Source organism: Sceloporus undulatus, chromosome 1, assembly GCF_019175285.1.
Source record: "Sceloporus undulatus isolate JIND9_A2432 ecotype Alabama chromosome 1, SceUnd_v1.1, whole genome shotgun sequence".
Classification (NCBI taxonomy): Eukaryota; Metazoa; Chordata; class Lepidosauria; order Squamata; family Phrynosomatidae; genus Sceloporus; species Sceloporus undulatus.
Window position 1 is genome coordinate 7,348,521 of NC_056522.1, and position 13,122 is coordinate 7,361,642.

At 41.0% G+C, this 13,122-nt stretch overlaps 1 protein-coding gene across 1 annotated transcript in view; it reads left to right on the top strand.

Annotated features, from left to right (window-relative positions):
* The window catches only part of BLK (BLK proto-oncogene, Src family tyrosine kinase), a 45,701-nt gene extending 39,551 nt beyond the window's left edge, over positions 1–6,150 (top strand). Inside the window, exons 12-13 of the mRNA XM_042446974.1 lie at positions 2,310–2,441; positions 5,750–6,150. Of these exons, the coding sequence (XP_042302908.1) occupies positions 2,310–2,441; positions 5,750–5,961 (344 nt within the window). The 3' untranslated portion in view covers positions 5,962–6,150. The remainder of the gene's footprint in view (positions 1–2,309; positions 2,442–5,749) is intronic.
* The last annotated feature ends 6,972 nt before the right edge of the window (positions 6,151–13,122 follow it).

Consider the following 13,122-nt stretch of genomic DNA (forward strand, 5'->3'; position numbering starts at 1 on the left):
ATAATAATAATAATAATAATAATAATAATAATAATAATAATAATAATAATTCTATAGTGTAGGTGCAGCAACAACTTTTCCAAAGCATGGGGCTATAACTATTCGAAACCCTCAGCTAGTATGGCCACTGGTCATGGATTCTGGGAACTGTAATCCTATTGGGGGGAAATACCCTGCAGAAATATATATCATCGAATAAATCTGTCTGAGCAGAGAAATGCAACTGAAAAACCCTATACATGTAAACAGACAGATACAGTGGGACCTTGTTATCCGCTGGGGTTTGGTTCCAGGATCCCCTGTGGATAACAAAATCTGTGGATGCTCAAGTCCCATTAAATATAATGGCAGAGCAAAATGGTGTCCCTTATATAAAATGGAAAATCAAGGTTTGCTATTTGGAATTTATACTTTTTAATGATATTTTCAAGCTGTGATTAACTTAAACTTAATATGGAATGAATGCCCATGCCAGAGAACAGATGCCCATTGAAGTTAGCATCTCTGCATTTCTTCCTTTTACCTTTCTTTACATTCATTCTGTGCCTGCTTCCATCTGCTTTTTTTCTATTTAATGGGACAAAAATTCATCCCTTTTTAAATGTACTTTTTGAAGTGGTGTAAATTTTAAAGGCTCTTCATTATATATTTTTTTTAAAAAATTCACATTGTTTACATGTATTTGCATTGTTTGCAAAGGAAACTGGGACTCTGTTTTTGCACAGCTTTGAGAAATGCTCCCCCCCCCCCCCGCCTTATATTCTTTTTAGAGGTGTGTATGTGTGTGTGCTTGACTGAATCTGCAGCCATCTGGTAATATGCAGATTCCAGGAAGCCAAACATATTCAGACTAGGAGGTGAAAGTCAGGAATAATCTGCATAAAAATATTAACAAATTAGATTTATTTATTTATTTATTTATTTCAATTAGTTCATCTCATTTCTATGCCACCTTTCCCAAACAAGGGGAAATTGTGGCACAAACAGCAGTCATGAGGGGTCTAGCTTGAATCTGTCAGGATTTGTATTATTATTATTATTATTATTATTATTATTATTATTATTTTCTTATACTCAAGCCGGCGAACAACAAGTATTAATCAATACAATTTTAAAACAGTACGACAATATTAAAATATATAAATATAAATTTTTAAAACCAGTTAAACAATTTTAAAAGGTAAAACAGTTATAAATTAAAATATAACATGTTTAAAATACAAACCATTAAAATGTATATAGCACAACATTAAAAACCCAGCGCTTATCAGCTTAAAAGGCCTGACTGCACAAAAACGTCTTTACCTGCCATTGGAAGGATAGTAGGGATGACGCCATCCTGGCTTCTTTAGGAAGGAGTTCCAAAGCTTGGGAGCAACCACTGAGAAGGCCCTCTCTCTTGTTTCTGCCTGATTCCAAACGAGACCAAAGTGGGAGTGCACAAAGTGGGCATATTAATGGGCCAATCTGTGTCTTGAGGCTGTTGGAGTTGATTTTCCAGGAATCACAGAAACAATGGGATTCCCAGCTGGGTGATGGTTTTAACTTCAAAGTTACAAAAAGAATATTTTTGGTTGACGGCAATGGCATTGATTTAATCAAGAAATGATAACATCAGAACAATCCCAGGAAGTTTGGGACAGTATAAGGTGTTGGGAAATATGATGTGGATTTGCAGAGAGATTAGTTTACTACTTTAGGATGACAGACGTCTTTATCTTTGATCTTCAAGAGGAAATGCACATGGCAGGGGGCTGGGGAGCAGCAATACTCACAGCCATTAAGTCACAGAGGTCCTTTCCTCATGCCCCCAGATCTTATGTGAGCAGTCATGAGAAGTTCACTTAAAGATCATCATGACCTTTCCAGGTCCATGCTTTTTAGCCTCTATGTAAATGCTGCTATAACAAAATGTTTGTACCCCAAAATACCGCGAGGTATGCAAGGTCTGCCAACACGGTTCACAAAAGTTTCTTTAAAACAGCAACAACAAAACTGTACAATATTAAAAAACAATTAAAACCATACATTGATATAACAAGTCAAAAATGTAAATTGTAAAAAATACTAAATTAAAAACATAAAACCATTAAAAATCATTAAAAGCTTTACAATGCAATCATACAAGTTTCATTAGACCAAGGTATAGTAATCAGAGTGCAGTCCTGAACAGAAAGACGGGGGCAAATTTATACAGGAGAAAGCAGACTCTTATAAAGCCTGGAGACTTGAGATGTACACTAAAATACTGAGTTCTTTTACCATTTTCTGTGTTAGCTTCTCATTCTGAACTGATCTGTTTCCAACAGGTGCCAAATTTCCTATCAAATGGACAGCGCCAGAGGCAATTAACTACGGGATTTTCACCATCAAATCTGATGTCTGGTCTTTTGGGATTCTTTTAACAGAAATCATCACTTATGGAAGGTGTCCTTATCCAGGTACAGTATACTTATGCTCTTTTGAGGAACTATGATTCCCAATATCTCCGCTTTACTGTGCTGACTGGGGCTTTGGGATGCTGTGATCCAAAAAACGTAACATATCCAAGCTCTGGATCTCAGTAGGCGGTTTCTTCCTATGTTTATCTCAAACCTGAAGTTTTAATGCCAGACTAGGTTTGGTGCACTTAATTCAGAGACCACAGTGCACCAGCTGTGTTTGCAAAGATCTCATCAGCTTCGCATTGTCACTGGACCTTAGTGCATTGCCTGCTTTTCACAAGTCCATCACTCCTATCAAAAAGATCCTTTCTGTTGTTCATGAAACAGGTAGTGATGAGTATGAATTGACATGGGTAGACATGGCAGGAAATATTATTTCTTGAATAAATAGGTGCTGCCAACACCTCCCACCCCCATAAACCTGTGCATGCATGTGTGTTCATACACACATACACAACTGGCCATGTACTTCCTTTTCAGTGTAGAGAGACCAGCTAGTTCAGGAACAGAGATAGAATCACAGAATCATAGAATCGTAGAGTTGGAAGAGACCCCAAGGGCCATCCAGTCCAACCCCCTGCCATGCAGGAAATCCCAATCGAAGCTTAACCGACAGATGGCCATCCAGCCTCTGCTTAAAGACCTCCAAAGAAGGTATGTATGATCTCTAACAATCATGCTGGATAACAGTCTGGCTGTGGGCCATTTTCTAATCCCCTAACATAGAGGAATCCACAACTGCTGTTGCTGCTTCTCCTTTGCCTCTTACACTTTATTTACACCTCACTTTCTACCAAACACCAGGACTCAATTGAGCTTATAAATTATAACAATATAGTTTGGCATCTGATTGGTGAATTACAATCGCGTAAGTGGGTCTTATGCTATTGCAGCTCACTTTTTAAAATCACTGCAGAGGTTGGAATAGACTACTAATTCTACAACAACCCAAATCCGCCCCCCCCCCCCAACGGAACCATCCAAAAGCTAGCAATTTTGTCTGTTAGCTATGTGTTTTAACTAGTTTTAATCATATGAATAATTTGATTATATTTTTGACTTTTGAATTTGGGGTGTGTGTGTGTGTATGGATGTATGCACACACGCACATTACATACATCCCATTTTAATTATTTTTGGCAAAATATTCAAGAATAAACAAAAATGAGAAAAAGTAAGGAAAAGAAAAATAGAAATAAAAAATAAAAAACAAATATCAGAATACATATAATGATACACACACAAATTAATTTAAAATTAACACTAATCTAATCTAACCTACCATACTTGGAATTTGATTTATTTTTAGCTATATTTCTTTTAACTTTTTGTATGATAACACTACTTATTGTTTCTTCTATTATTATAGGCCTCATTCCCACTACAGAATAAACCAATTTTTGAGTCGAATCAATGAAGCGACTTAGCACTGAATAGGCCTTCACAATATTCACGCAGCAATCAAACCTTATCCATTTCAATTTAATCCATTTTGCGTTCACATTCATCAATGAATCGATTCAACATGGAGTCGCATCACAGGGCTGACTGTGCCACAGGGAACTGATTCAGATCTGCAGCTTGTTCACACTAGCACTGAACTGATTCATTGCAAAAGACGCAAGGAATTCAGTGGATCCAGAAGAAGTGCTTTAAATGGGTTTAGTGCTGGGGGTCCCTTCACAAACTGTGTCAGGGAATCGGTCCAAGTGCAAACAAGGGTCATTTAAACCATTTCAGATCCGTTTGCAAACTGGTTTATTGTGTAGTGGGGATGAGGCCCCAGTTGTATAACTATAGTAGTAACAGTGTGGTGCAATGGTTTGACTGTTGGACTTTGGGTGGCCAGGCTTCAAATCTCCACTCAATCATGGCAAGTCACCATTTGGAAAGTCACACTCTCTCAGTCTTTGAGGAAAGCAAAGTCTAACCACCTCTGAACAAATCTTGCCAAAAGAACCCTGTGATAAACTGAAAATGACTTCCATAAACTGGAAATGATTTGAAGGCACACAACGCACAGTCACTCACTCAGTCAATCAATCAATCAATCAGTCAGTCAGTCAATTACATCTCAACTTTTTTCCATTTTGGGACTCAAAGTGGCCTGCAACACTTAAAACAAACATTAACAATTAACAGCATACAAAAGTTTTTTAAAAAGGAATGAAACCATTAAAAGATATAATACTGTTTAAAATAAGTTTAAACAAAAACAACATCAGATAAAAATCCAACATATTATACAAGGCCTGTTTCCCCTAAAAAAAACCAAATCAGTTCTCAAAGGCCTGCTGGATGGTCTGGAGGATGCCCATCTAGACTTTCTCGGAAGGAAATTTCAGAGTCTGGGAGCATCCATTGAGAAGCCGCTCAATAAAGTAGAAGAGAATTGTTCAGCTCTTCTCCTATGGCTGGATGAAAAGCAATGGCATCACATGTAGAGACCTCTGGAGGATGCCTGTCACTGTCTGTCTATCTGTAGCAGAGATGGGAAAACTGAGGGCCACATGAGGCCCTTGACATCCCTTGTGTGGCCATGGAAGCCCCCTAGAAGCCCCTCAAAGGCCCCAGACTCAATTCTCCCCTCCTCAAAACCACCTGAAACGTGCCCAAACCACAGTGGTTTGTTTCCCTGACATGTAGCAAAATCCTCCATTACCCTGCCATCAAAGATTGCCTATCAGCTTATGGAAACCCCATGAATTTCCTAAGGCTTTCTTAAGCAAGGACTACTCAGAGGTGGTTTTTCCATTTCCTTCCTCTGAAATACATCCTGCAGCACCTGATATTCTTTAGCCATCTCCCATGCAAGTACAAACCAGGGCTGCTCCTGCTTAGCATCCAAGATCAGACGGGATGAATGGCTTCCTGATATCTGCTTTAAAAGTCTTCAAAGAAGGAGAGAGTCCACTACCTTCTGAGGCAGTCTGTTCCATCATCACATAATTCTTATTGTCAGTAGGTTCTTCTTAATGTTCAGGTAGGATCTTTGGTTTTACAGATGGAATTGATTAAATTGTGTCTTAGTCTGGAGCAGGAGAAAACAAGCTTGTTCCATTTTCTGTGTGAAATCCCTTCAGATATTTAAACATAGTTATTGTATCACTTCTCCATTTTCTCTTCCCCAAGCTAAACATAGCCAACTATTTCATCTGTTTCTCATAGGGCTTTGGTGGTTTCCAGAGTTTTCATCGTCTTGGTTGTCCTCCTTTGGACACATTCCAGCTTGTCAATGTTCTTCTTGAACTGTGGTGCTGCCCATAAGCGGACACAAGTTATAAGTCTTTCTTTCTTTTCCACAGCTATGACCAATCCTGAAGTTATCCAGAATCTAGAACGGGGATATCGAATGCCCTGCCCGGACTCTTGCCCACCTGAACTTTATGCAATAATGATGAAATGCTGGATGCAGAATCCAAATGAAAGGCCAACATTTGAACACCTCCAGACTATCCTTGAAGACTTTTACACATCCACAGAAAGGCAATACCAGCCAGAGCCTGATGTATCTTGAGCACTGACTGCTTGAGGAAATGGCAGATTTAAAAAAGAAAATTCCAGAACACTAGTGGGAAGGGCGCATGGGATTTTTGATGAATTGGACGTTGGCATGTCTTTGGGCATCAAGTATGTGTGCAGAGCTGGTCCTTGGAGTCACAAACAAGATGTCCCATGCCAAGCAGAAGGAGAAAAATTATGAAAGGAAGACACACTTTCCAATTGATTAAATAAATAATTTAAATTGTTAAAGCTGAGTCAATAATCAAGCCAAAGAGAAAGAAAAACATGTGAGGAATAGGTAGGTTTAACTATCTGGACATGTCCCAGGCCCACACAATTCACTGGTGCTGTGTTTTGCACTAAAGACAAAGTGCCTAGATATGTAGATTATTCTTCCTTATGATCTAGAACCCTGATTGGCCTGGCTGTATTCACAAAGGGTCCTTGCTCATTGCTAGGCATTTAGATTGGTCTGGCCCTATGCATAGTGGGTCTTGCTCATAACATGGCACCCTCATTGGCCTGGCCATATGCATACAGGGTTGTTGTTGATAACTGGGCATCCTGATTAGCATGCTGGTAAGCTTACAGGGTTATTGCTCATAACAGGGCACCCTGATTTGCTTAGCTGTATGCAATGAGAGTTCTTACTTATAACTAGGCACCATGCTTAACTGGGTCATATGTATACAGGATTGTTGTTCATAACTAGGCATCCCGATTGGGCTGGCTGTATACGTAGAGGGTTCTTACATATTAGTAACCATCCTGATTGGCCTGGTGATTTGCATAGAGGGTTGTTGCACATAGACATCCTCCTTGGTCTGCCTGTATGTTTAGAGTGTTCTTCTTTATTACCAGGCACCATGATTGGCCTGGCCATATGCATACAAGTTTGTTATTCATAACTAGGCACCTTGATTGGCCTGGCTCTATACACAGAGGGTTCTGACTTATTGCAGAAGCATCTGACTGTTTCACTGCAGCCAGGTGCAAAGAGATTACATAGTCTGCTGAGGTCCATTGGTAGCTTCTGAGCATTTGGGGTAATCATTTTGCATCTGACCAAGTCTCCATAACCAGACGCATCTGTGATCCTTCCCAGTCTCTACCAGGCACAGAATAGACAGATCAGTAGCTGTATGCTAGGGATGCGGTGGTTCAAGTGGTTAAGATGCTGACTCTGTTCATTGGAACATTGGCAGGTTGACAGTTCAAGGCCGGAGTGCCACATGATGGGGTGAACTCCCATCACTAATCCCAGCTTCTGCCATCCTAGCAGTTCGAAAACATGCAAATGCAAGTAGATAGATAGTTATCACTTCGGTAGGAAGGTAACAGCATTCAGTGCAGTCATGCTGGTCGAATGACCACCAGAGCAGTCTTCGGACAATCCTGGCTCTTTAGCTTAGAAACAGACATGAGCACCACCCCTTACAGTCGCTTATGACTCGACATTCATGTCAAGGGGTTACTTTTACCTTTACCTTTATGGTAGGTCTAGGGGTGGTAAATGGCTCGACAGAGTGTAGTTTCTCATGATTGCATCCATGGAGTTACAGAACAGTTGTGCATCACTGACTAAATGGCAAAATTTGCACAACCAAATATATATGGTCATCTGCATGGGTAATGCTTATCCATGTACCACATATGCAATGTGTATGTGTATTCATGTGCAATGCACATCCATGTCTGCTGGCACCACATGCAAAACTCCATTTTGGTAACTTGAACTGAATGTGGATGTTCCCCATTGAGCAAAAGAGTCCAACTGCTTCTGTAGGGGAACTTACGCAAGTATAAGGTCTGGAAACCACCAAGAGAAGGTTAAGGGGTAAAATGATAGCTGTGTTTAAATATTTGCAGGAATGTCATATTGAGGATAGAGCAAGATTGGTTTTTCCTGCTCCAGATAATAAGACCTGGAACAATGGATGCAAACGACAGGAAAAGAGATTCCACCTGAACATTAGGAAGAACTTCCTGACAGGAAGAGCTGTTTGGAAGTGGAAGATGCTGCCTCAGAGGAGTGTGGTGGAGTCTCTTTCTTTGAAGCTTTTTAAACAGAGGATGGATGGTCATCTATTGGGAGTGCTTTGGTTCTACCTTCCTACACAGTGAGGAGTTAATTTAATAATAATTTGTTTTATTTATATACCGCTATTCCAAAGATCATAGCGGTGAACAGCAAGTAAGCTAATTAGCAAGTAAGCTAATTTGGACTGGATGCCCCCTGGGTTCTCTTCCAGCTTTATGATTATATTATTTGAAGACACTAATAGGATTCTGGCTAAAAACAAAGATCACTAACAGTCTGCTGCCCTTTTGTGGTGTCCAAAATGTGCTGCCTGAGGATGCCCAGCCCCAGCTAGTGGTGTCACTAGGGGAGTGCAGGGGATGCAGATTGCGCCAGGTGACACTCTATTTGGGGATGGCATCACTGCTCCCCAAACATCTGCCTTTGGGCAGAAACATGCTGCAGTATTTGCCTGTATCCCTTTAAAATTCTGAAGAGTTGGGGTGAATGGGGTGAGGCTGAGTGGGAGCAGAAAGGAGATGCCCCAGTTGGCTTGTTTTTAAAAAAATAAAATTTCAAAAATTAATTTTCACATTAAGCACATGAAACTATGGCCCAAAACACAATGCGGAAATAATCCAGCTTGAGACTGCTTTAACTGCCCCGGCTCAGTACAATGGAATTCTGGGAACTGTGGTTTTCTGTGACGTTTTGCCTTCCCTGTCAGAGAGCTCTGGTGCCACAACAAGAGACAATTCCCAGGATTCCCTAGCACTGACCCAGGGCAATTAAAGTGGTCTTAAAATGAACTATTTCTGCAGTGTGTTTTGGACCTATGTATATGTAAATATATTTAGACTGTGTGTATGGTATTGTAATTTAAAAGTGTAATTTTAAATGTGCTAGTAGTTTATGTCACAACTATTACCATTGGATTCAGTGATACCGGGAATTATGATTAATGAATAACACGAGTACAAAAAACATTCCTAAGGATTCTGTATGGTGTGGTATGGAGGAGGTCAATGGTGGCGGGGTGACACCATGAGTTACCATACCCGGTGATGCCAACTCCAGTGATGCCACTGGCCCCAATCATTAGCTAACCATTGACTACAGCTTTAGTAGATATTTATAAGTCAATGCATCTTTGCGATTGGGCCATTATGACTCCCTGTTGCAGACTCCTGTTGCAGATTTTAGCATGGTGGGTATCAGGCTCAACACAAACCAAAAGGAGGCTTTTCAAGCAAGCATTCTTTGAATTGTCCACTAGGTGTCTGTCTCCCCTCACATATCATCGCAGGCCTTTAAAGATGGGCTCAGTTCTTTCTTTTCCAAAACAGTCAGAGAGCAATCAAAGGCCACCACTGTTTTGGAAGAGAGGCACAATTTCTCTCCAAAGTGCAGGAATACATCTTTTGTAAATCTAAGAGAGCAGGGTTCAGATTCCCTGCTCTATTACAGAAACCTGTTGGGTGACCTTGGACAAGTCACACTCTCTCAGCCTCAGGGGAAGGGAGTGGCAACCTTCCTCTGAACTAACCATGCCAAGAAAATCCTATGATAGAGTTTGCCTTAGGATCACCATAGGTCGGAAATGACTTGAGGACACGCATCATCATCATCATCATCATCATCATCATTATTAGAGTTTGCCTTAGGATCTCCATAGGTTGGAAATTACTTGCAGACATGCAATATTGTTGTTGTTGTTTATTTATATAGTGACTTAAGTTTTACATGATGCTTTACATAGTAATCAGACAAGATACAGATAAAAACCTGCCTACAGTGTACAATCTAAAATCAGAAAGCAACAAAATTATAAAACAACTTAATATTAAAATAACAATAAAACAGTCGGCTATAAAACTATACACGCTAATACACACTTATATAGCAACCACAACTCTGTTCAAAGCCCTTGCTTTAAAAAGATACAGTTCTTGAAAAGCCTGTCTAACCATATACACACACAGACAGACACACAAACCGAAACAGTCTTTGCCTGTTGTCCTAAAGACAGCAAAGAGAGGAGCATTATAGGTTTTCTAGGATGGGAGTTCTAGAGCCTAGGAGCAGCCACCAAAGCCATATCTGGCATCTCCACCAGAGATGCCTATTAAAATGGTGGAACTGAGAGAAGGGCTTATTTTGAGGAGCTTGGAGCTTTTGTTCTTGTGTGTGTTCAAGTTGTTTCCGGCTTATGGCAACCCTAAGGTGACTCTATTGCAGGGTTTTCTTGGTGAGTTTTCTTCAGAGGGGGCTTGCCATTGCCATTGACTGAGGCCGAGAGAGTGTGACTTGCCCAAGGTCCATGGCTAAGATGACACTCGAACCCTGGTCTCCAGAGTCATAGTCCATCATTCAAACAAGTGTCAGGCTTACAAGGGGAGATACAATCAAAAATCCACCAAACTGTGATACCTTCATGGGACCAACCAAAATGCACAATATACATGTTGCAAGCTTTCGAAGCTTCACTGGCTTCTTCATCAGGCATGGTGTTACATACTAAACAGGAGAAAAAATATTGATGACATTTGTCATAGGCCTGCATTTTGCTGTCTCTCTTCTAAGTTAAGATGGTGTGAAGGGGCATATCTTGCATGGCCTCCTTCTGGCCATGCGGTAACTGAGATATTCTCAAAGTCCAAAGAATTTAACATGCATTTGCATCACGACAAAGACATTTCCTTTGCAATCCAATAACCTGGGAGAAATGGGCATAAAACTAAGTAGATCTTATACCCGCACCAGCAATGGATCCACTTACTGCCTCTGCATCCTAATGTTTCCAGTAAGCAAGTATTCTTGGCATATGTGTGCATAGCCCCAAATGTGAGTTAGGAATCTCTCATTTTGAGGGAGAGGTGAGTGCCCACTTAAGAGTACCTTTGGAAAAATTGTTTGTCTTGGGCTACAGATGTGGCAAACTGGAGGTCTCTGGTCCATCAAGATGTCTCCTAGTATAGGGCAAAGTTTAGTCATAGCAGTCTGATGCAGCACAACCAACCATGGGTCTTGTTGCAACTTTTGTTGTGTGCCTTCAAGTCATTTTCAATTTATGGTGACCCCAAGGAAAGACAACCCTATTATAGGGTTTTCTTGGCAAGTTTTTTCAGAGGGGGTTTACCATTGCCATCCTCAGAGGCTGAGAGAGTGTGATGTTCCCAAACTCACTCAGTGAATTTCCATGGCTGAGCTGGGATTTGAACCCTGGTCTCCCAGTGCCCTAGTCCAACACTATAACCATTACACCTCACTGGGAGCCTTGTTGCACCTTAAAGACTGATAAATTATATTTGGTGCATGCTTTCATGAACTCTGTCCCACATGAATGTGATGAAACAGGCTGGAGTCTTTAAGAAATCTAGACAGGAATCCTTTGAGCATCTTATTGCTGTTTGTCATTGTGTGCCTTCATGTCGTTTCTGACTTATGGTGACTCTACCATAAAGTTTTCTTGGCAAGTTTCTTCAGAGGGGGTTTGCCATTGCCATCTTCTGAGGCTGAGAGAGTGTGACTCACCCCAGGTCACCCAGTGGTTTTCCATGGCCAAACAGGGATCCAAACCATGGTCTCCAGAGACATAGTCCAACGTTCAAACCATTATGCCACACTGGCTCTCTCATGTTACCTTATACACCTTCACAATTTTGGCAGCCATTGCAAAGAGGTGATATGATAGCCCTTCTTAAATATTTGAAGCGATGTCATGTTGAAGACAGAGAAATCTTGTTTTCTGCTGCATAGGACATGGAGCAATGGCTTCAAGCTACTGGAAATGATATTCCACCTCAACAGGAAGAATGTCCTGATGGTAAGAGGTGTTTGACTGTGCAATACACTGCCTCCAAGACTGATGGAGTCTCCTTCTTTGGAGGTTTTTAAATAGAGGCTGGATGGTCATCTGTCTGGAATTCTTTATGTGTTCCTGCATGGCAGACATGGCATGTGAGGCTCTGTCATGCTATGATTCTGTGATTCTAAACATCTCACCCTCCCTTAGTATCCCAGGAGCAGAAATTACCCCCCCCCCCACTTGCCACAGTTGCCCATTACTGAGCTACAGCATCAGTCACGCTGTCCAAGTGTCTGCCTTTCGATTGACGTTGTTACATTGCCTTCCTTGGTGTCCTTCAGGTTACAGAGTAGGTGGTCCTCAGGCCCACCCCAGGGCTTGCTTCCCTTCTGATAAAACAGAGGTCAAATGGGGTCGCCTCCAGGTCAAAAAGTCTGGCCATGTATCAAGCATCCTTGGACATGATGCACTTCAGGAGTAGCCGTGTCCAAGGCTAGTTACCCTCTGATCTTTAATATCCCAGCGGCAGCTTATATAAACGGCCCTTGCCTTGATGTGACAGTGGCTTGGGGTGGGTCATTTATTATCTCTCCCTCCCTCCCATGCCCTCCTTTCAGTTTTCGGAGAGCATCCCAGCAATGCCAGATTTCTAGTACAGAATCTATCAGATCAGGAAACATGGGGCAAAATGGATCCTAGCCTTTCTTGGGTGTAGACTTGCCATTATGTTCATGCCCAAGAAAGGGGGTCTGAGGTTTCACAAGGGATGGAAACCCTGGATGCCAAGAAGATTTACTTTATATGTAGCCAAGAGAGGGGTGGCCTCTGCCTGCATTGAGATCCCTCCAAACCAACTGAACTACGCCGTGTATTTTAGCTATGTTTTAATTCTTTGTATGTTTCTATGTTAATTTTATACTGCTTTCATTAGATGATTTTAACCATTTTGAAATTCTTACTGTAAAGTTTTTTAAAATGTTTTTATCTTGTGAGCCACCTCGGGTCCCTTTCTGGGAGAAAGGCGACATAAAAATAAAAAAATAATACAGTAGAGACAATGGGTGCGTCTGTACTGTAGAAATAATGCTGTAGAAATGTAGTTTGTAGAAATAATGCAGTTTGACACCACCTAAAATGCTGTACCTCCATCCTATTGTATCGTGGGATATGTAGTTTTACCAGGTCTTGAGCTGTCTCTGCCAAAGAGTGCTAGTGCCTCACAAAACTGCAAATTCCAAAATTCTGTAGGATGGAGCCATGGCAGTTAAAGTGGTACCAAATTGCATTATGTTTACAATGTAGGAGTAATGTTTGTAAAGTGATATGTACATGGATAGCACTATATA